Below are 24,021 nucleotides of genomic sequence, written 5' to 3' on the forward strand. Positions count from 1 at the left end.
GACAAAGGTTTGCTATGTTTGGAAGCACATTTGCATATGTGTTCATATTTTCTGTTCTATGTTCTGTTCTGCAGCCTAGAGACCAGCCAGTAAACAAGGAACACTATGAATGTGTGGCATGTGTGTGTGTGTGTGTGTGTGTGTGTGTGTGAGTGTGAATGTAAAGCAGGATATCGCTAGAAAAGATCAAGAAAGAGTTGACTTTCCCAGCACAAATAAAGGTTAATAGATAGATTTAGAGACAGACAATTTTATGCTATTGGCTAAATGACCCGCTTAGTTTGGTGTCATATATTGCAGGTTGTTTTTGGAGTATTCTCACCCATGCTTTGGCTTCTTTCAGCCAACTTCTGATAAAAAACACATGATGTATGATGTCCCTTTTGGCTGGAAACAGCTCGTTGGTCACTACAGCTCTGGAAACCTCATGGAAAAATATTTTGGTTTTCTGTTGACACAAATATCTAATTTACAAATGCGTGAGCTGGAAGATACATCCCCTGCAGTTTCAGGTGGTGGAAACAATGCAAATTATGCTTATGTTTCATATTTTCAAGATTCAAGATTCAATAATTTTATTGCCATGTCAACATAGTTGATAGGAATTTGTCTTGGTTCACTCTCCTACAACAACAATACAATAGCAGCACACAATATACACACAGTAAAATAGTAAACAGCAATATACAATACACAGAATTTACATTTATGGCACAATACCCAGAAAACAGCACGTTATCCAGCACGTAGTAAAGTGCATACCGTGTTAAAGTGCTACGTTAAGTGCATTTAGAGATAATCAGTGCAAGTTCAGATGCCTGATGGCTTTGAGGTAGGTGCTATCCCGGAAGCGAGATGTTCTACACTTAATGCTCCTGTATCTTCTACCTGATGGGAGGAGATTAAAGAGGTAATATGCCAGATGAGAGGGATCTGTGGTGATATTTTTAGCCTTCCTGATTATTCTGGTGGAATACAGTGATGCAAGCGAGGAAAGACCACAACCAATGATTTTAGATGCTCTGCCTATCACTTTTTCAAGCTTAGTCTTGTCCTGAGCACACTCTTAATTGCAGATCTATAGAAGTGAGTCATGGCTTTCTGACTGACTCCAAACTTCTTCAGCTGCCGCAGGAAGTAGAGTCGCTGGTGGGCTTTACTAACTATGAAACTGGTGTTAAGATCCCATGATAGGGATTTGTGGATAGTGGTCCCAAGGAACCGGAAGGAGGAGACCGTCTCTACAACTTGACCATTGATAGAGAGAGGAAGATGGTGGCCTACTTTCTTCCTAAAATCAACAACCAGCTCTTTTAGGCACCTTTGCGTGTGGTCAGCTCCAAAAGACAGAAAAGATCTAACATTGGTGAGTCCAGCTTTCTCTGCTGCTGTTTAGGAGACATTTTGGATTTCACTCTGAAGTTCACTGTGGTTGGAGACGAGTCCATATCGACAGCAACAGTTCATTTTGAGCAAACAGGGCGAATCTACAGCATCTCAATAAGGGAAGGATGGGACGCTCTTTTCTGCTGCAGCCCCACTTTGTGACTTAGACGGATAAAATGTGTGTATTTTTACATAAACATGTTGCCTAGTGCAGCTCTAACTGATGTCACCAGTGTCACTCGAAGGCACCAGATATCAGAAGCTCAAGTAAAAGCTAATCACAAGTGACACCCCCGTCCCAAACCCGTCCCACGCAGCAGATATGTCCACAGGATGAAATTCTTTATTTAACATTAAACATTAGCACACACACACACACACACACACACACTTCCAGACAGTTCAGGCAATGACAAGGATCTCCTCACGACTTTTGTTTCCAATTACGCTTTAAGTTTCCACAAAAAAACTGCACAATCCCACATTTTTAAATGCCTAGGCAGCAACACATTAACTTGGCACACACTCCAACATGCAAAAAATTTTAGTTCTTTTAATCCCACTATAGGACACACTTTCACCTGTAACGGTCAGAGGTTACCATCCGCCCTAATAAGGCACGCTGAGACATTAATTACCTCCACCAAGACAGTTATGTTTTCACTCCTGTTAGTTTGTTTGTCTGTCTGTCTGTCAGCACGATATCTCAAAAACATATGAACAGATTTCCATAAAACTTGGTGGACAGATGGACCACGGAAGGGGGGCCAAGGAACAATTCATTCGATTTCGGTGGTGATCCGGATCTGGGATTTCCACCTTTAGACGATTATTGTTTTTTTAAGTCATAACTATGAAACTAATGGAGATAGAGACTTGATTCCAAATCCAAAGTGGATGTTTTTTGCAGGTTCACAAAATCACTTTAAGTTACGTGATCAAAATGATGTCCACCAGAATTACTTGGATCCATACTTTTATTGATCAGCTACATAATAACAGCACCTGTTCTCTTGTTAATCAGCAGAGTTTTTAGGTGCACAGCTGGTGGCAGTCGAACAGAGCGGACCTGACAAAGCAGCGGCATGCAAAACACGCCATTCGCTCTTTGGTTTTATTATTATTATTATGTAGCCAATCAATAAATGTGTCAACCTAAGTAATTCTGGTGTGCACTGGAGTATTAATTATTTGACTGAGATTCCTCCGTTTATAATAGAAATGATGTGTTTGGGTGTAACAGCAAGCTGGAGATTTGTCGGCGGAGGTTTGCGCTCTCTGACTTGCCTTCTAGCTTTTATCAAGATGTTGGTGGATCATTACTGTACGGAGCCCGGGAGAAAAAAAAATTATGTTGTGGCCACGATTTACTGTAACGTGCGCACAAGATCCAATTCGTTCCCTCGATTTCCTCTTTACGTGCGCACAAATTGCCAAAACGTGCCCTCAAAATAGTGAATATGGTGCTCTGGATATATAATACATGCACTCTTCAGGAGCTTATAAAGAGTCAGTGCACATATTGGTGATTATGTTTAAATGTGGCCCGGCCATGGGTGTGTTGCAGCACCTGATTGTGTTTACAAGTGGCTAAATATTAATATTTGGGGGATTTGCCTATTCAGTGTTAACAGACAATGGATATTAACATACCAAATCCTTACTAGGCCTATCTGCAATACCTAAAAAGTTCCTTTTAAGTTGCGTTTTTTCCTAAACTGCACAGTTTAACGAAATCGAGGGAACGAATTGTATCTCGTGCGCAGGAATGGACTAAAAGGTGACGCACGTTACAGTAAATCTCAATATAACTTTTTTTTCTCTCCCAGTGGCCACTCCCAGGCTCCATATTACTGGATCATTACTGGATCACAAAGCGTTCTGTTGTCAGCAGCATTACAGTGATGTTCTGCTGATGTGATTTGGATTTGCAGCTGAGCGGTGGCTTGTCAGCGGACACATAAATCATCTGAACCCACTGACAAGGAAGTTGTCATGTCAGCCCAGTAGTTTTCCTCTCCTTCTCCTCCTCCTCTCCTCCTCTTTTCTCCTCCTTTCCGTGTCTCTCTCCTCTCCTCGTCTCCTCTCTCTCTCTCTTCCCCCCTTTTTTCCTCTCCCCTATTCTTCTCCCCTCTTCTCCTTGCCTCCTCTCCTATCTCCACTCTTCCTCCTCTCCCCTCCTTTCCTCCCCTTTTGTCTCCTCGTTTCCTCTCCTCCTTTCCTTTCAACTCATCTCCTCCTTCCCTCTCTCTTGACATCCTCTCTCCTCTTTCCTCTCCTCACCTCTTCTTTCCTTACCTTTCCTCCTGTTGTTTCCTCTCCTCTCCTCATTTCTTCTCCTTGTTTCCTCTCCTGTTTTTTCCTCTTCTATCTCCTGTACTCTCCTCTCCTCCTCCTCCTCCTCCTCCTCCTCTCCTCCCGCTCCTCCTCCTCCTCTCTCAGGATCAGTGTTTCGGTCCCATACAACTCTATTATGACAGTTGGCTTGGAGGAATTCAAAACAAGAACGCCTCGGGTCTTCTCAACGGGCGGACAACCTCCATGACACACACACACACACACACACACCACACACACACACACACACCCTTACACACACACACATCCATATTTATACATGCACACAAGCACATAGTATAGACAGATATACACACACAAAAGACACACACACACACACACACAGACAAAAACACACAACAGACATGCATGCACAAATGCATACGCAGGCATGCATGAGCACACACACACACACACACACACACACACACACACACACACACACTCAGACATGCATGCAACAAGACATACAGACATACATGCATACATGAGCACACACACACACACACACACACACACACACACACACATAGCACCCTGAGCAGCCCCCACCTCTCCTGTTTTCATAACGCGGTGTAAAGGTTAAGTCCGGCTGTGCTTGTTTAACGTGCACACACACACACACACACACACACACACAGACACACACACACACACACACCGCCGCTGATGTGGAGAAAAACAAAAAGCCCTGCCGCTTCCCTTAACCCGCGGCAGGTGTAGGGGCGGGGCTATAGGGGGTGGATGTATGGGGCGAGAGGGGGCCAGAGGGGGCCGGAGGGGGCCGGAGCCCCGGGGCAGGGGGCAAACACAGGGGGGGGAATTTAGGGTATGTGAGTCCCAAGAGCCTATAGGCAGCTCCACCAATCAGAAGTCATGTGACACTAGTCTGTAGTCAACTCCACCAATCAGAAGTGATCACGTAATTTCATTATTGACAAAAATAAAAGCAAAAAGAAACAGGTTTTGCAACAGTAAGAACATTTAGCAAATTTTGTTTCCATTCAGACACACAAAATTCTCAAAAAGTACTTGATTTCCTCTAAATGAAACACACACACACACACACACACACACACACACACACACACACACACACACACACAATATACTGGTTGCATCAGTATACAGAGAAGTGAATGAGCATTATACTCCAGATGATATGAATTTTAAACATGTCTGTCTCATTGTATAATTACATCACAGACATTTACCTGATGCTCTTCATCCAGAGCTGTGGTGTCTCTCTGTCCCTTTTCTCTCTTTTCTGCCTTCTTTCTCATTAGTTTGTTTATTTCTTCCTTTCTTTTTGTTTTTTTTTTCTATTTCTTCACTTTGTTCTTTCAGTCTTTCTTTGCTCCTCTCTTATATTTTCGTCTTTCTGTCTTTCAGTCTCTCAGTCTCTCACAGCAGGTGCCTGGGACAGCTGTCGTCCCTTCAGAGGGGAACAGCCTGCAGCCAGCTCCCAGGTAACATGACACACACACACACACACACACACACACACACACACACACATAGCAAGGCTGATCTGTTTAACTGCAGTCAGCCTGGCACCTCGCACGCATACAACAGCACTCGGATACAAAAGAATGCACACACACACACACACACACACACACACAGGAACACACACACTAGCACACACATACATGCACAGGTGCAGTTACATACATAAGAGCACATGCATGCAAATGTACGCGTGTATGACTACAGGCACAGAACACACACACACACACACAGGCACAGGACACACACACACACACACACACAGGCACAAGACACACACACACACACATGGCGACGATTTGGGTTCAGTTCCAAACTCATGACAGCAAGTTCTCTATTGGGAGAGAAGTTTTCATTTTTAGCGAAGGTTACAGTAAACCCGAACCCTCCTACTGAACCATGACCAAACCTTAACCTTAAGTTGTTTTAGTTGACTAAACTGAACTGTTAGTTTGCTTTTGATGTGACAAGAGTGTGAAAGTGTCCAATTTATCCTCCTGTCACATGATGTTTTAATGGTTGAGAAACATAATCTTCACATTATTTGTGTCCACAAAACATCTAATCTGCATTTCAGAGTTCACACAGAATAGAATGGAATGGAATAGAATAGAATAGAATAGAATAGAGCAGTGAGCGCCACAGATGAAGAGTCTGTTTGGCTGTTATGCATGCTGGAGGTATTTGTTTAAAGTTTAAACAGCACCTTGTGTGTGTGTGTGTGTGTGTGTGTGTGTGTGTGTGTGTGTGTGTGTATGTGTGTGTGTGTGTGTCTTATGTATGCCTCTATATGCATGTGTGTCTATGTATATGTGTGTGTGTGTATGTATGGGTGTGTGTGTCTTACGTATGCCTCTATATGCATGTATGTCTATGTATATGTGTGTGTGTGTCTGTGTGTGTGTGTGTGTGGGCCACGTGTGTGTGCATGCATGTATATTTGCCTGCATAAGTGTGTGCAAATTTCAGTGTGTGTGTGTGTGTGTGTTAACGTATGCGAGTTTTGTGTGCATGCATGTGTGTGAAGGTCACTGTGTGTGTGTGTGTGTGTGTGAGAGTATGAGTGTGTGTGTGTGTGAGAGTGTGTGTGTGCGTGTCATTGTGCTCATGTGATACACTCTGCAAATAGCAGCAGGCCACAAAGGAGAGCGGACACCAGCGGCTGCTCCCTGTGGTATGATAGAAATACACACACACACACACACACACACACACACACACACACACACTCACACAGTCATTCCCTGGCTGAAAATGATAATGCAACTGCCAGACGAAGCGAGGAGGTGAGGGGTGAAGATAATGGTGATGGAGGGAAAGAAAGAAAGAAAGAAAGAGGGAAGAAAGAAGAAAATAAAGATAGAAATGAAGTCAGAAAGAAAAAGAAAGAAATAAAAGTAGAAAGAGACAGAAAGAGAGAGGGAGAAAGAAAGGAAGGAAGGAAATAATGTAGAAAGAAAGGGGAAAGCAAGAAAGATGGAAAGAAAGGCATAAAGAAACACAAAGAAAGAGGGAAGAAAAATAAAGATCTAAAGAAAATTAAAAATGACAATCATGCAGAGCAAAAGAAAGAAAGAAAGAAATTAAGTCAGAAAGATCAAAAGAAATAAAAGTAGAAAGAGACATAAAGAAAGTGGGAGAAAGTAAAGAAGGACAGAAATAATGTAGAAAGAAAGGGGGAAAGCAAGAAAGACAGAAAGAAAGACGGAAGATGAAGAAAGGTATAAAGAAAATAAAAATGACAATCATCCAAACATCATCCAAACAGAAAGAAAGAAAGAACGACAGAAAGAAAGAAAGAAAGACAGAAAGAAAGAAGGAAGATGAAGAAAGATATAAAGAAAATAAAAATGACAATCATCCAAACAGAAAGACAGAAAGACAGAAAGAAAGAAAGAAAGAAAGAGAAAGAAAGAAAGAGAGCGAGAGCAGAGTGCAGCAGCAGAGCGAGGCCTCAGTGTGAAGTGAAGCAGGAACCAGGTTGGCCCAGAATAGATCCTGCTCCCTGAATCATTTATCAGCCGAGCTAACGCAGCGCTAACCGCTAACTCTGCAGCAACAAGAGCCGGCCGCCGGCCTCCCGACACGCTCCACGCCCCACGCCCCACGCTCCCCGCCCCACGCTCCACGCCCCGCGCCCCACGCCCCGCGCCCCACGCCCCACGCCCCACGCCCCGCGCCCCGCGCCCCGCGCCCCGCGCCCCGCGCCCCACGCCCCACGCCCCACGCCCCACGCCCCCCGCTCCCCGCCCCGCGCTCCGCGCCCCGCGCCCCGCGCCCCGCGCCCCGCGCCCCACGCCCCACGCCCCACGCCCCACGCTCCCCGCCCCACGCTCCCCGCTCCCCGCCCCACGCCCCACGCCCCACGCCCCACGCCCCACGCCCCACGCCCCACGCCCCACGCCCCACGCTCCACGCTCCACGCTCCCCGCTCCACGCCCCACGCTCCACGCTCCCCGCTCCACGCCCCACGCTCCACGCTCCCCGCTCCACGCTCCACGCTCCACGCTCCACGCCCCACACCCCCGACATGAAACATTCAGAGTGTTTACACGCACATTAATATTCTGCGCGTGAGCCCGATCCCGGCCGAGGTCTGAGCCGGGATCCGGGAGTTTTGGCGTGACTGCCGGTTAATAACATTCAGTTTAGTGAAAAGCACCGATATTACTGGAAATGTTCAAATGGAAGACTCGGATACTTTTCAAAGCCTTATGGGATTATGAAAGTGTATTATTTTCTGTAAAGGGTGGAGAAATTACCTTTGTGGATGTAATGGTTTAATCTATATTCATTGATTTATTTATTTTTTTGCGGTTGTCTTTGTTGTAAACAGTAAACTGTATACAGTACAGGCCAAAAGTTTGGACACACCTTCTCATTCAATGCGTTTTCTTTATTTTCATGACTATTTACATTGTAGATTCTCACTGAAGGCATCAAAACTATGAATGAACACATGTGGAGTTATGTACTTAACAAAAAAAGGTGAAATAACTGAAAACATGTTTTATATTCTAGTTTCTTCAAAATAGCCACCCTTTGCTCTGATGACTGCTTTGCACACTCTTGGCATTCTCTCGATGAGCTTCAAGAGGTAGTCACCTGAAATGGTTTCCACTTCACAGGTGTGCCTTATCAGGATTAATTAGTGGAATTTCTTGCTTTATCAATGGGGTTGGGACCATCAGTTGTGTTGTGCAGAAGTGAGGTTAATACACAGCCGACAGCCCTATTGGACAACTGTTAAAATTCATATTATGGCAAGAACCAATCAGCTAACTAAAGAAAAACGAGTGGCCATCATTACTTTAAGAAATGAAGGTCAGTCAGTCCGGAAAATTGCAAAAACTTTAAATGTGTCCCCAAGTGGAGTCGCAAAAACCATCAAGCGCTACAACGAAACTGGCACACATGAGGACCGAGCCAGGAAAGGAAGACCAAGAGTCACCTCTGCTTCTGAGGATAAGTTCATCCGAGTCACCAGCCTCAGAAATCGCAAGTTAACAGCAGCTCAGATCAGAGACCAGATGAATGCCACACAGAGTTCTAGCAGCAGACCCATCTCTAGAACAACTGTTAAGAGGAGACTGCGTGAATCAGGCCTTCATGGTCAAATAGCTGCTAGGAAACCACTGCTAAGGAGAGGCAACAAGCAGAAGAGATTTGTTTGGGCCAAGAAACACAAGGAATGGACATTAGACCAGTGGAAATCTGTGCTTTGGTCTGATGAGTCCAAATTTGAGATCTTTGGTTCCAACCGCCGTGTCTTTGTGAGACGCAGAAAAGGTGAACGGATGGATTCCACATGCCTGGTTCCCACTGTGAAGCATGGAGGAGGAGGTGTGATGGTGTGGGGGTGTTTTGCTGGTGACACTGTTGGGGATTTATTCAAAATTGAAGGCACACTGAACCAGCATGGCTACCACAGCATCCTGCAGCGACATGCCATCCCATCCGGTTTGCGTTTAGTTGGACGATCATTTATTTTTCAACAGGACAATGACCCCAAACACACCTCCAGGCTGTGTAAGGGCTATTTGACCAAGAATGAGAGTGATGGAGTGCTGCGGCAGATGACCTGGCCTCCACAGTCACCGGACCTGAACCCAATCGAGATGGTTTGGGGTGAGCTGGACCTCAGAGTGAAGGCAAAGGGGCCAACAAGTGCTAAACACCTCTGGGAACTCCTTCAAGACTGTTGGAAAACCATTTCAGGTGACTACCTCTTGAAGCTCATCGAGAGAATGCCAAGAGTGTGCAAAGCAGTAATCAGAGCAAAGGGTGGCTATTTTGAAGAAACTAGAATATAAAACATGTTTTCAGTTATTTCACCTTTTTTTGTTAAGTACATAACTCCACATGTGTTCATTCATAGTTTTGATGCCTTCAGTGAGAATCTACAATGTAAATAGTCATGAAAATAAAGAAAACGCATTGAATGAGAAGGTGTGTCCAAACTTTTGGCCTGTACTGTACATGCATAAAGTCTAATGTTCTGTTCATTTGTGGCGTGATATTTTGATGCTCGTGACTCCTTGGCAACTCTATACGGAAGAGGATTAGGGCCACATGTGAAAAATGTATTTGAGTTCTGAGTTTAAAGTCAGAATTCTGAGTTTAATGTCAGAATTCTGAAATTAAAGTCAGAATTCTGAGATTAATCACAGAATTCTGACATTAATCTAAGAATTCTGACTTTAAACTCAGAAATCAATTTTTTTTTTTTCCCTACTCTTCTTCCGTACAACTCAACAATAAACAATATATTGGTGTTTACATACTGGAATCTATCAGTTAATATCATCATATCCCAGCTAACATTTATCAGTCACTCTGGAACGACATAACAAATAAAGTGAATGCAGTCGGGCACCGCAAGCTTGATTTAGCGGAGGTAAATACTACTGGTATGATATGAGGAGGGGAACCAAAATGCTTGGTACCACAAATAATGCAAAATGCTAAAGCCAAAGAGGAGCCTGAACTCCCTTGGAGGAGCAGCAGGAGCCTGACTGAGACGCAGGTGCCGGGTGGGAGGGATGGAGACCTGGTGAGGGTACGGTTAAATAAAGCTGGAGAAGCTGCACACACACACACACACACACACACACACACCTCTCCACCGTCCTGACCCATGTTTTAGCTGGATTGTTTCATCAAGGCAGTGCCGCTGAGACACTGGCTCATAATAAGTGTCAGCAAATCCAGAGAAGAGAGTGCAACTTTTCCTTTCTCTAACAGTCTGTATATTGAGCGCGCATTCTGCTCCTCTGTAAAAGTGAGTTTTACGTCAGCATACTCGTTTAAACCAGTGGTTCTCAACGTGGGGTCCGGGGACCATCAGGGGTCCTTGAGGGCATTCCAGGGGGTCCCCAGCAAATTGATGAATTGTTAAACTTCATTATTTTGTCATTTTACAGTGACTATTTTGATCACAGTTTCACTGTTATCTCTCTACCTACAGTACAGATAGGCATGGAATTCTGGACAAAATCATATCTGACAATAAAAATATTCTCAGATTTGGGTCCGAGAGACAAAATCTCATCAAATGGGGGTCCGTGGCTCTAATGTGGAATATTTAGGGGTCCTTGATATGAAAAAGAGAACCACTGGTTTAAACCTAATGGAACTTGGAACCTGGAATTATAATAGGGATGTGATCTAATGAGTGCATGTTATATCTCTTGATAAATCATGGCCACTGCCAATTTCCATAAATCCCTCCCTTAATTTTGCATGTCAGCCTTGGAACATCCACAAATGCAATTAGACCAAAGCACAAAAAAACGTGTGTGATCAGATAACCAGGTTTAGTAGATCTGGGCCTAAATGTTGTGTTAGGTCAGCGTGTGTTGAACAGTAAGACAAGGGTGTTGTTCCCAATCAGACAAGCAGATGTATAGAAAATAACACGCACACACACACACACACACACACACACACACACACACACACACACGTGCCTGTTCACGGCTGAGAGGTTTCTATTTCAGACCTCTGGCTGTAAGTCACTCCGAGGTTAAATGACTGTCAGCCTGGACTGTAGGAAGTTACACACTCACCGTGGGAGGTGTGTGTGTGTGTGTGTGTGTGTGTGTGTGTGTGTGTGTGTGTGTGTGAGATGGAGTTGGCTGTTATGTGGGAAGAGAGGTCCAGAGAGAGAGAAAAAAAACAGAGAGAGAACTGCAGAGAGACTAATCATTTCTTTCTATGTCACTGATATGATAATAATGTTAATTGAATAATAATTTTTGACATTCATGCCAATAAATCTGTTTTGAATTTCAATTGGAACTGAGAGAGAGAGAGACTAATAATTTCTCAGTGGGTTTTTAATATATTTATTCTACATTGTACATTAGCCTATAAACTGCTTCCGCCCCTTACAGGGCAGCCATTTTGAATTTGGGTGGGAAACTATCTGGAAGAGCTGGTGCAGCCCAGCTGGGGTATCAGACAAACATTTATCATTAAACAGGATTCCCCATTTAAAAATGTGTTAGAAAATAAATGAATCTCAAGAATCCAGAGGGACTGAGGTTCATATTTTAAAGGTATAGCCTATCAGTAGCTACTGGAATGTAGCCTGCTAACTAGCCAGTAAGCTAGCTAACGCCCTTGCTAAATTCAAGCAGTTGTTGTAGTTGTTCCAAAGATTGTTAGCTAATTTGCTAACTGTCGGGTCAATCTGAAATCCTGGGGCCAGTTGCATAAAGCTAGTTTAAGACTAGTCTAAGCCTTAGACTGGTCTTACATTCTCAGGTTGGAATAGTCTAATTAAGAATGTCTGATACTTAAATATTACAACTGACTTATTTTGAGGTAGGAAAGATAGCTTCCCCCCCGGTTAATCTTGAGTTAAGAATTTTGTTGTTATGGCAACGAGTCGGCCAAACTGTCAGAGCGGGAAGTTTCAATACTGAAGCTGTTTCATAAAAGATGGCAAATCTCTGGTTTTTGGAAAGAAACTGAAGAAGAGAGCGAGTCTTTAGAGAAACAACCCATTAGAGATCTACAACAATCAAGAAGTAGTAGGAACAGGTAAATATAAATGTCTATAGCAAGTTTGACTTAAGGTCATATTTAAGTCTAAGACCAGGTCTATCTTAATGCAACTGGACCCAGATGTATGTGTTGAAGTAACAGTTTATTATCCAGTCTTCAAGGCAGAGTTTCCACCACGAGGGCCGCTGTGGGAATAAGGTCAATAGTGTTATTTTTAGCAGTCGTGACATTAAAGCTCTTTGAATTTGAATTGAAATCAAGAGAGGGGGAGGGAGGGTGTGTGTGTGTGTGTGTGTGTGTGTGTGTGTGTGTGTGTGTGTGTGTGTGTGTGTGTGTGTGTGTGTGTTCATGTGTGTGTGTGGGGAGGGGGGGTCCAGTGTTATGAGAAGAAGGACACTCTACTGAGGTTAAAATGAAGCTCAAACACTTAGCATGCTTTGAATTGTGGGAGTTGTGACAAAGCTCTTAGCACCTCACCATGCACACACACACACACACACACACACACACAGACATACACACACATTGAACTGTTCACCACTTTTACCCCTGAATTCTTTGGCAGGACAGTTAGACACCATACACACATATCCAACACACACACATTTCCGAGCTAGCGACCACATGACAAGTCCTGCTTCCCCCATCAGCCCCTCTCACCGTCTGACCTTGGCTCTGATTGGCCGCTGCTCATACACCTGTCAATCTAAAGAGGGCCTACTTCCTGTTCTGTTCCCGGGCGACGGCGTCAGCCAATCAGGACGAGCCATTCCTAAAACACAGACAGTGAATCCTGTTCTGCGCCCCGGGGGTTTAACACCCGTCCAAAGAGCTGCTAGGTGTCACTAACTGAATTTAAGTGTTTTTAAAGTCTAAAGCTTTGACCAGCTTTAAATTTCAGATCAATAAAAATGATCCTCCTTAATACTATGAAATGATAAACAGTCCAGTTTTGTACCAACAAAAGTGGATTGTTGTGGCAAGAGATAAACTTTGATGTCATTTTTCTCCTTTATTACTCTTACTATGCAGTTATTGCTCTTTGGCTTTGCAGGCGTTCCTGTATGGAGGTTGTTGGGGGTTTTTTTGCTCAGAATTCAAATGAATATTTTTTTTTTTTTTTTTTGGTACTGTAACGCTAGGAATAGCAAATAGCAAAATGGAAAATGGAAACATAAACAGGAAAATCGATTAAATGGGAATTTGGAAATGTAGTGAAATAGAGAGCTCAACTGAAAAGTAAAAATGGAGAATTTAAATCGAAAAGAGAAAAAGATTAAAAAAGAAAACTGTAAATCAAAAGTGAAATCCAAAAATTTAAATGAGAAGTGGTTAGATTTTAAAATTTTCCTTTTACTATTTGGATTTTCACTTTTTTATTTTGGCATGATCATTCCTTCATTTATTATTTAACAATTTCCATTTGAATTCTGAGCAAAATAATCCTGTGTGTGTGTGTGTGTGTGTGTGTGTGTGTGTGTGTGTACCTATGTGTATGGAAATCCTGCATTACTAATGAGAGACACTGGAGTCTTGTGTATTACAATATTATTCATTTTAATTTTCTGCACGCACACTTGCATGTACACACACACATACACACACACACACACACACACACACACACACACACACACACACACACACACACACACAGCACTCTCTCCTGTCTTGCAGCACTGTTGCTTCCAAACAGTGTGAGTTCATATTTCAGGCATGAAAGGCATGTGAGGCATGACTGGTGTGGTTTGAACAGTGAATCACACACACACTCACAAACATACACACACACACACACACACACACACACACACACACACACACACACACACACACACACACACACACAGAGAGGAGCTCCTGTCCTCCGCCCACCCTCCCTTTCACTCGGCTTATCTGTCTTGTTTTTCTTTCTCCCTGTCTTCCTATCAGTCATTTGTTTTCTCTCTCTCTCTCTCTCTCTCTCTCTCTCTCTCTCTCTCTCTCTCTCTCTCTCTCTCTGTCTCTCAAGTTCAAGTTCAAATCTGCTTTACTGCCAAACCAATATAGTCAGGTAATATAGATATTAATAGATGCGTAGTAATAATTAAACAAAAACAATAAACATCACATTGATTTTTTCCTAATTCTCTCATCTCCTTCCCACAGCCTACAATGACAAGATAGTGGCGTTTCTACGGCAACCCAACATCTTTGAGATACTGCAGGAGAGGCAACCCGATCTCACCAGGAACCACTCGCTCAAGTGTGTCTCTCTCTCTCTCTCTCTCTCTCTCTCTCTCTCTCTCACTCTCTCTCTCTCCCTCTCTCTCTCTTTCTTTCTTTCTTTCTTTTGTTTTCTCTCTCTCTCTCTCTCTCTCTCTCTCTCTCTCTTTCTCCTCCTATCTCTCTCTACCTTTCTCTGTCTGTGAGTTTAGCTCCACACTACATCTTAGCTTTAGTATGCTGAATATTTCATCTCTCTTTTCATCTCTCTCTCCCTCTCCCTCTCTCCCTCTCCCTCTCTCTCTGTCTCCCTCTCTCTCTCAGTAGGTGTTATAGTGAATCATGACTCACAGCAAAGCAGAACAACTTCACTTTTAATCCGGGATGACTAATACACACACAAAGCCCTGCGCCTCCTTTTACCTCACTCTTCCTCCTCACCGTACCTCCTGCTCACCTCCTCCTCTTCACTTTACCTCCTCCTCCTCAACTCTTCCTCAACTCTTCCTCCTCACCACCTTCTCTTTCTCCTCACCTCTTCCTCAGTTACTCCTCCTCATCTCCTCTTCCTCCCCTTACTCCTCACCTACTCAGCTCTTCCTCTTCTCCTCACCTTATCTTCACCTACTCATTTCCTCACCTCCTTCTCCTCAACTCTTCTTCTTCTCCTCTTCACCTTATCTTCCTCACCTTCCTCACCTCCTCCTCTTCCTCTCCTCCCCCTCACCTTCATTTACCTCCTGCTCCTCTCCTCCTCCGCCTCCTAACCTTTTCCTCCTCACATCCTCCTCCTCCTCCTCAACTCTTCCTCAAATCTTCCTCCTCACCTCCTCGTCCTCCTCTCCTCTTCCTCCTCACCTCCTTCTCTTCCTCCTCACCTCTTCCTCAGTTACTCCTCCTCACCTCCTCTTCCTCACCTTACTCCTCAACTCTTCTGCTTCTCCTCACCTTATCTTCACCTACTAATTTCCTCACCTCCTCCTCCTCACCTCCTCAACTCTTCCTCTTCTCCTTCACCTTGACCTCACCTTCATTTACCTCCTGCTCCTCTCCTCCTCCTCCTCATCCTAACCTTTTCCTCCTCACATCCTCCTCCTCCTCTGCATGCATCTTCTCCTCCAGTGGAAGGAAAAAGAAAAGCAGCAGCTCTCTGCACCTCCTCATTCACCCTGCAGACAGGTAGACACTCACACACACACACACACACACACACACACACACAGTCAAACAGTCAAACACACAGTAAGAAATGTTCTTATAAACTGCTATATATCTGTCATTTTCTCTCTCTCTCTCTCTCTCTCACTCTCTCTCTGATACATGCATGTGCACACACACACACACACACACACACACACACACACACACACACAAGCTTTTTCCCCATAAGAGCGGTCCAATCTATTATTGAGTAGAGCGCAGTCATTTCAGGGCCTGAAGGTCACGAGCATCAATAACTCCACTGGTAACCGCGAGACGATCCCCCCCCCGCGCCCCACCCCTCTCTCACACACACACACACACACACACACACATACACACAAGCACGCACAACTGGTCACATGACGGAAACTGTCAGCGCTAGCAAACCCTGATTCAACAAAACCCCGATCTAACAGCAGGGATCAATGCTCGGGTGGAGCGCTGCGTTAAAACTAAATACAGATAGCTGTTAAAATACACTGGAAGTCTTTGTATCCTCCTCTGTGTTGTTAGCATTGCATTTATCTCCAAACCAACTGGGTCTAATTGTGTAAATTAGCTGACTAGCTACTAGTTTTAACAGTAGCAGTTTTAACCAGCTAAAGTCAGCTAATGCTAGCATGTTAGCTAGCAGACAAAGATAACATAAATAATGTGACTGTTAAAGGTATAATATGTAACATTTCCGCATTAAAATATCTAAAAACGACTAGTACTATGTTATATATATTATTTGAGTTGTGTACTTACATTATCCCAAATGTTTCCAACAATGTTCAAACCCAGAGAAATCTGTAATTTTATTCAAGGTAACGGTGCGTTTCATTTGGTCGCCTGTCAATGGCGTCATATCCCCTTTACCCCCTAACTTCCTGTCATGGCGTCATATCCCCTTTACCCCCTAACTTCCTGTCATGGCGTCATATCCCCTTTACCCACTAACTTCCTGTCATGGCGTCATATCCCCTTTACCCCCTAACTTCCTGTCATGACGTCATATCCCCTTTACCCCCTAACTTCCTGTCATGACGTCATATCCCCTTTACCCCCTAACTTCCTGTCATGACGTCATATCCCCTTTACCCCCTAACTTCCGGGGAAACATGGGAAACACCAGATGATCCGTCAGAGAGTGAGGAAGGAAGTCGGCCAACTAGCTAGCTAGCCGCTCTAGCCACTCTGTTGTTTTTATCGCTCACTCCTGACGGATCACGATTATTCATTCCCGTTTGCTGCGCGTTCTGTCGCCGAAGCTGTCCCGTAAAAAAAACTCCCATGATCCCACGCTACTTCACGACGTCATCAAGCTACGTGTTTTGTTATTGTTTTGATTGAGAGACCCCTAGTGGCAGAAATTACATACTGTGCATTTAAAGAAGCACCACTAAGGATATGAAGCATGATGTTAGCATATTACTAACACTAAGGCTGTTAATGTTTACAGTTAATAAGAATTTAACCCAGTGGGTTTGGAGATAAATATAGCCTAACATTAACAACATGATGTAGCTTACTGCTAATATTAGCACGTTATTGTACGTTTTGGATCAACATCATGGACTCATCATGGATTTTCTTCTTTTGATCTGGACCTTCTCCAGCTCTATACTCATCTTTTCACCATACTGAAGGATCATTTTGGTAAATATTTTATAATTTGGTTGCCCAAACAGCGTCTGGGTTTGCCATGTTTGCCTCTGTTTCCATCTGCCCTGACTTCTCCCACCCCTTCTTGGTTGAAAATGTTTTATCGTTTTGTCTCTACCGACAACCAAGAATAGTTATAGTTCTCGTTTTGGATGTTTTTATAGTTACAGTTGTAGTGTGAACACAGACTATTCTATTTACTTACAACGATTTAAATCTTTTTATAGTTATAATTATCTTTATAGTTATCGTTCTAGATGTGAATGGGCCTTTAGCATGATAAAGTGGCTAGCAATCGAGTCTCCTTTGGCTCCCTTGGTGTGACTTTGATCTTCGATTAAAGGCGACTCGGGGCGATCGCTCCTTATCTCAACCATACTTAATCTTTTGACAAAGCCAGGGTGTGTGTGTGTGTGTGTGTGTGTGTGTGTGTGTGTGTGCTTGTGCTCGAATTACAAGTACGGTATAGTCCGGTTATCAGGCATAACACCGTGTCGTGCCGCCATGTTGCTGTTAATGGTTTGCCTTTGAGGAAGCAGAGTGCTGCAGTAAGCATATCAGCAGCAGAAAGGGGCGAGTGACACAAGCCGGCACAGGCGTGAAGGGCGGAGCGGGTGACCGGGAGTCACAGAGGTCAGTGTGTGTGTGTGTGTGTGTGTGTGTGTGAGAGAGAGAGAGAGAGAGAGAGAGAGAGAGAGAGAGAGAGAGAGAGAGAGACAGAGACAAGGATAGACAGGAGGTGGGGGAGAGAGAAAAAAGGTGAGTGTTTGACTTTATGTGAAAGATAGAGCGAGGGACTGAGAGAGCAAGAGAGAGAGAAAAGGAGTGTGTGTGTGTGTGTGTGTGTGTGTGTGTGTGTGTGTGTGTGTGTGTGTGAGAGAGAGAGATAGAGAGAGAGAGAGAGAGAGAGAGAGAGACAGACAGAAAACGAGAACAGCGGTTTACTCATTAACTCCCTCGCCTTCCATGCTACAGATAAAGGCATTTCCAGTGAAAACGCTTTGTACACACACGCACATGCACACGCACACGCACATGCACATGCACACACACACACACACGCACACACACACACACACACACACACACACACACACACACACAGATAATGCCCAGTGCTAACAATGACTGTGCTTGTTGCATTGTGAGTAAATGCGTACATTTTCTTTGAATGTTTCACCGTTCAGTTCAGCCGCTGTGTTGCTGCCATGTTTCATTTCTGTTTCCTTCTCTCTCTCTGTTTTCTCTCTTTTTTTCTCTCTCACCTTCTTCTATTTCTCTGTGGGTTTAGTTTCATTACAATATATTAGTATTATTTCTGCATATTTCATGTCTCACTTTTTCTCTCACATTCTTCTCTCCTTCATCTCTCTATTCTTTCTTCCCTCTCTCTCTCTCTCTCTCTCTCTCTCTCTCTCTCTCACTGCAAGTTTATTTCCACCTGTCTGTTTTATCATAACTGAATTTGCATTCCTTTAAACACATAAAATGTCACATTTAAATACACTAATGGCTTAAAATGTCACGATTCAATACATTAACACCTTAAAATATACGTTCCATTACATATTTCTTGTATCTTGTCTGTTTTCAGTTCTGCCACAGTGAAGCCAAACGGAAATTTCCATGTGGATGTGGCCCCTGCTAACTAGGTCATATCACTGTATAGACAAAATATCAGAATATGTGAGATGATTGGCAGGGTTCCTACACGGTTTCCATTTTAAAATTCCATATTTTTCCCAGACCCTATGTTCTTGACTGGATTTGATTTTGGTCGGTATTTGATATAACGCATGCTGACAGCGGCTGGGTAATAAGAGCGTCCCTCTATCTGAACATTATTCTGCACATCAACAAAAACTGTGGACTCAAAGTGGCTCTACAACAACATAAAAGCTAGAATTATGTGTGTATCGGACCTGAACCACAACATTTTCCATACTTTTCCAGACATTCTTTTCAAATTCCCAAACTATTCAAGACCTGGAAATGATCAAATTCATTTTTAATATTTTTCCAGACTTTCCAGACCTGCGTAGGAACCCTGTATTCTGGTTTCCCAGCTCCGAGGCCCAGGGGAACTTTCATCAGCTGCTTGACAAAGAGACTGAAAATCACCAAAATTGGAGTTTTCATTCCAGAGTGTATTAATTACAATCTGCACACAGTGTCTCCATAAAAGGCAGTACAGTAAAAAAACAGAGAGAGACAGAGATACACACACACACACACACACACACACACACACACACACACACTGCTGTGGGATTACAGCAGCATCATCTGGCTCTGCAGGACAGAAGGTTGAACTACTGTAACCCAGCAGATTAATGGACTGACAGACTGGCCGCTTCACTTTCATTTAATACTTTATATACTACTGTTAATACTACTGCTACTGCAACTGCTACTACTACTACTACTACTGCTGCTGCTGCTGCTGCTACACACACTTGACACCCAGTTGGATTTGGGGAACACACACTTTCTTTCCACACTGTATTTTTTCCTTCTCTCACGCTCTGTATATGAGATAAATGGCTACAATCAAACAATCAATCAATCAATGAATCAATCAAAACTTTTTTGTCCCAGGATAAAAGAATGTGTAATGATTTTTAAATGTGTAATGTTAACCAGTTCTCTGGTTAACTTATAACGTCCTGTTACTGATAAGCAGACACCAGATCAGAGTTTAACCTGATAAGACAATGAGAGGCAGCAGAGGAACACACACACACACACACACACACACACACACACACAAATACACACACCATCACAACAATGCATACACACACACACACACATCGCACACAAATACACACTCTCTCACACAACAACATGTGCAAGCAAATACACACACAAATTAAAAAAATAAAAAAATACACTCAAAAAGTAAATTTTTTGAGCCGACATAACATCAAACACAAATACACACACACACACACACACACACACACACGGCCATGCACATACACTCAAACACACACAAATACACACTCTTTAACTCAATAACACACATACAAACACACACAAATACACATTCGCTCACAAACACACACTCACAAACACACACCTACAACACATGCATGCACACATCCAAACACAAAATTCCAGCACACACACACACACACACACACACACACATATATATATTACTACATGCGATTGATCCAGAGGTCACCAGTCCCGTTTCACCATTGAAGTTGAATGGGAAAGCCCTAAAGTGTAATGTACAGTGATATTGATCTGCATCAGGAAGTAGGGCAGCCTACATACAGCCCGCCCTACATCTGTTCATTACACACAGCCATGGGCAGGCTGGTGTGTGTGTGTGTGTGTTTTCCCTTCATAGTAGTATATAAACCACACCCCTCGCCCTTTATCCAGCCATTCACCATTTATTTGTTTACAACCAACAGCGTCAAATAGAGTATGGACAGGCAGATGTCACATGGCGTCTGTGTGTGTGTTTGTGTATGTGTGTGTGTGTGTGTGTGTGTGTGTGTGCGTGACAGAGAGAGAAAGATTATGGATATGAAGGGCTACTGTAGCATCTTTCCCGAAAGACACCTAAGTTGTAAGATCACCTTTGTATGACTGAAACTCAACTCAAAACAGATCTCACTGCTGAAATCATCATCACTGCAAAAGTGTTAAGTGCAAAAGATAAAACTGCCACACTTAAAGGAATAGTTCACCCAAAAATTTAAATTCTCCTCCCCCTCATGCCAGTTGAAACACAGGTGAAGTTTGTCCATATAACACACAGGGAGGCTGCAACACAACTCCATAGCAGCCTTCTCCAAAACAACTGAAGTCAGTGGGGACCAGTTCTTCAGAGTTCCAAAAAGACCTACAGTATATTTACACCATAATTTAGTGCAAATCTTAACTACAGCTGATTGATTTGCAACAAATAATGGTGTATAGGTCTTTCTATTCACAGTGTGATTGTTTGGCTGTTTTTGTTTTAGAGCTCCAAAGAACTGGTCCCCATTGACTTCAGTTGTTTTGGAGAAGGCTGCTACCAAGTTGTGCTGCAACCTCCCTGTGTGTTATATGGACTAACAAATTTCACCTGTGTTTCAACTGGCATGAGGGTGAGGAGATGATGACAGAATTTTCATTTTTGGGTGAACTATTCCTTTAACCCCAAACAGCCAGACTGCTGAACTTTACCGCTGTGGTCTTTCAAATAAAAGTCGTAGAGAACTGGGAAGTTTTGGATAGCAGTAATCAACTTTAGGCTACTTGCCAGGTAAAGCTATTGTTCATGAAACTAAATCACATCGCTAAGGAAACAAGGAAGCACATAAATCTGATTGGCTGTCAAGGGGTGATGACACCTTATCATACCATTTTGGACAGTTGGGGTGGGAAACTACTCAGAAGATTTGCATCTGTTATATAAAACTAGTGAGGACTTCAGATAGACCTAACAGTTATCAAATTAGCTAACAATCATGGGAACAACTACTAAAGCACTTTGTGACACTCGTCATGAAAGGTGCTATAGGCCTACAAATAAAGTTTTACTTATTTACTTACTTACGACTGCTTGAGTTTAGCAGGGATGTTAGTTAGCTAGCTTACTATTTAGTAAGCTAGTAGCTAGCTACCTAGGCTACACTCTGGTGGCTATGAACCAAACACAGGCTGTTAAAATGTGAACATATCCCTCTGAATGAATTAGTTTCTAATATGTTTTGAATGATAAAGTATTGAATGATGTGCATCTGTACACAACAGTAGGACAGACCTGGGCTGCTTTTAAGATTTTAAGATACATAAATGGCGGGGGGGTCTGGGGGTCCTCCCCCCCCAAAAAAATAGTATTTTAAAACAAATTTCCTGTATTTCTACACAGCACACTACCGGACGACACCACCCTCATTGGGCTCATCTCTGGTGGGGATGAGTCAGCCTACAGGCAGGAGATCGACCGCCTGGTATCCTGAACAACCTGGAGCTCAATGCTGTGAAGACAGTGGAGATGGTTGTGGACTACAGGAAGAACCCAGCCCCACTCACCCCCATCACCCTGAGAGACTCCCCAGTCGACACTGTGGAGTCCTTCCGCTGCCTGGGCTCCATCATCACCCAGGACCTCAAGTGGGAGCTGAACATCAGCTCCCTCACCAAAAAAGCACAACAGAGGATGTACTTCCTGCGGCAGCTGAGGAAGTTCAACCTGCCGAAGACGATGATGGTGCACTTCTACACCTCCATCATTGAGTCCATCCTCACCTCCTCCATCACCATCTGGTACGCTGCTGCCACTGCCAAGGACAAGGGCAGACTGCAGCGTATCATTCGCTCTGCTGAGAAGGTGATTGGCTGCAATCTGCCTTCCCTCCAGGACCTGTACGCCTCCAGGACCCTGAGGCGAGCAAGAAAGATTGTGGCCGACCCCTCTCACCCTGGACACAAACCTTTTGAAACGCTCCCCTCTGGCAGGAGGCTGCGGTCCATCAGGACCAAAACCTCACGCCACAAGAACAGTTTCTTCCCGTCTGCAGCTGGCCTCATCAACAAGGCCCGGGACCCCCACTGACACAGTCCCTCATCCCCCCCCCTCCGTACCTTTGCACATTCTCTGGAAAAAATTTTGCACATAACTGTACAAACTGTACATTTCATTCACTTGAAAAAAAAAACAGTTATATTGTTATATTGTTATATTGCACATATATATTTGTACATATTTTTATTTCTTATTATATTTTTGTATTATATTTTAATTGTATTATTATTATTTTTATTTTATTATTTTATTTTTTTTGTTTACTGTATGCACCTCCATACCAAAGCAAATTCCTTATACTGTGAAAACTTGCAATAAACTTTATTCTGATTCTGATTCTGATTCTGATTCTAACCTCTCGGATTAAGTCAAGAAACAGCAACCCTGTATAATGTTAACCAAAAATTTAAAATTATGTTATATTACTAGATTTCAGCATTGAGGTGCTTACATTCATGATTTTGCATAGGCATACTAACCTAAAAACCCATTATTGTGAGAGCGTGTGAAAAGTCTCAATGCGTGAGAGTTGGCAGCCCTGTTGCTTGGTATAATTTCTCAACCCGAGTGTTCAAAATGGCCGCCAGGTGAATAAGGTCCGTTGCCAACTTTTCTCGGCTGACAAGCTTAGCATCCACACATGGACCGAGTTTCCCCGGTCACTCAGCTCTGAAAATGAATGGACTTCTGGTGACTTGTTGATCAAGTTGCTCATTGTGAACGTACGCTTAGTCTTGGCCCTTCCCATCTTGAAACCATCCAAGAGGCAACAGAGATCACTCCCCTACTGTCTCTGAACCCCTGAACGCCTCGTCACCCAAACACAGCCTGACTGCAGCGGGCGGGAAGCTTCTCTCGGCTGTCTGAAGACGTAAAAGAAATCCGCTCGTTTTGTTATTTGGATGAAATGCACCGCAAAAATATTATTTTTCACTGGTCTGAACTCTGAATCACCTCATCACCAAGCACAGTGTGGCTGCAGCAGGCAGCGGGCGGCCGGCTGATACCGACGCTCATGTTTAATGGAAGACCAGAGAGGAGCAGCGTGAATTCAGTCTGAGAGAGAGAGAGAGAGAGGGCTCTGCTTAGCACTCTGAGCACACACACACACACACACACACACACACATACACTCACACACATCCTTGTACGTCTATCCTTTTGAGGACTTTCCATTGAGACACATTCAT

At 43.6% G+C, this 24,021-nt stretch overlaps 1 protein-coding gene across 1 annotated transcript; it reads left to right on the top strand.

Moving 5' to 3' along the window:
* Positions 1 to 5,115: 5,115 nt before the first annotated feature.
* Positions 5,116 to 7,766, top strand: LOC139653606 (uncharacterized; the record flags this gene model as incomplete). Its single annotated transcript, XM_071530496.1, has 2 exons — positions 5,116 to 5,192; positions 7,289 to 7,766. Coding segments are annotated over 2 exons (555 nt in total), but the record flags the coding sequence as incomplete, so codon positions are not given.
* Between the last annotated feature and the right edge of the window lie 16,255 nt (positions 7,767 to 24,021).

The sequence above is a fragment of the Centroberyx affinis genome, unplaced genomic scaffold (assembly GCF_046629955.1).
Source record: "Centroberyx affinis isolate AG114_WGS23_722 - 3 ecotype Tasmania unplaced genomic scaffold, CSIRO-AGI_Caff_v1 ptg001933l_1, whole genome shotgun sequence".
NCBI lineage: Eukaryota > Metazoa > Chordata > Actinopteri > Beryciformes > Berycidae > Centroberyx > Centroberyx affinis.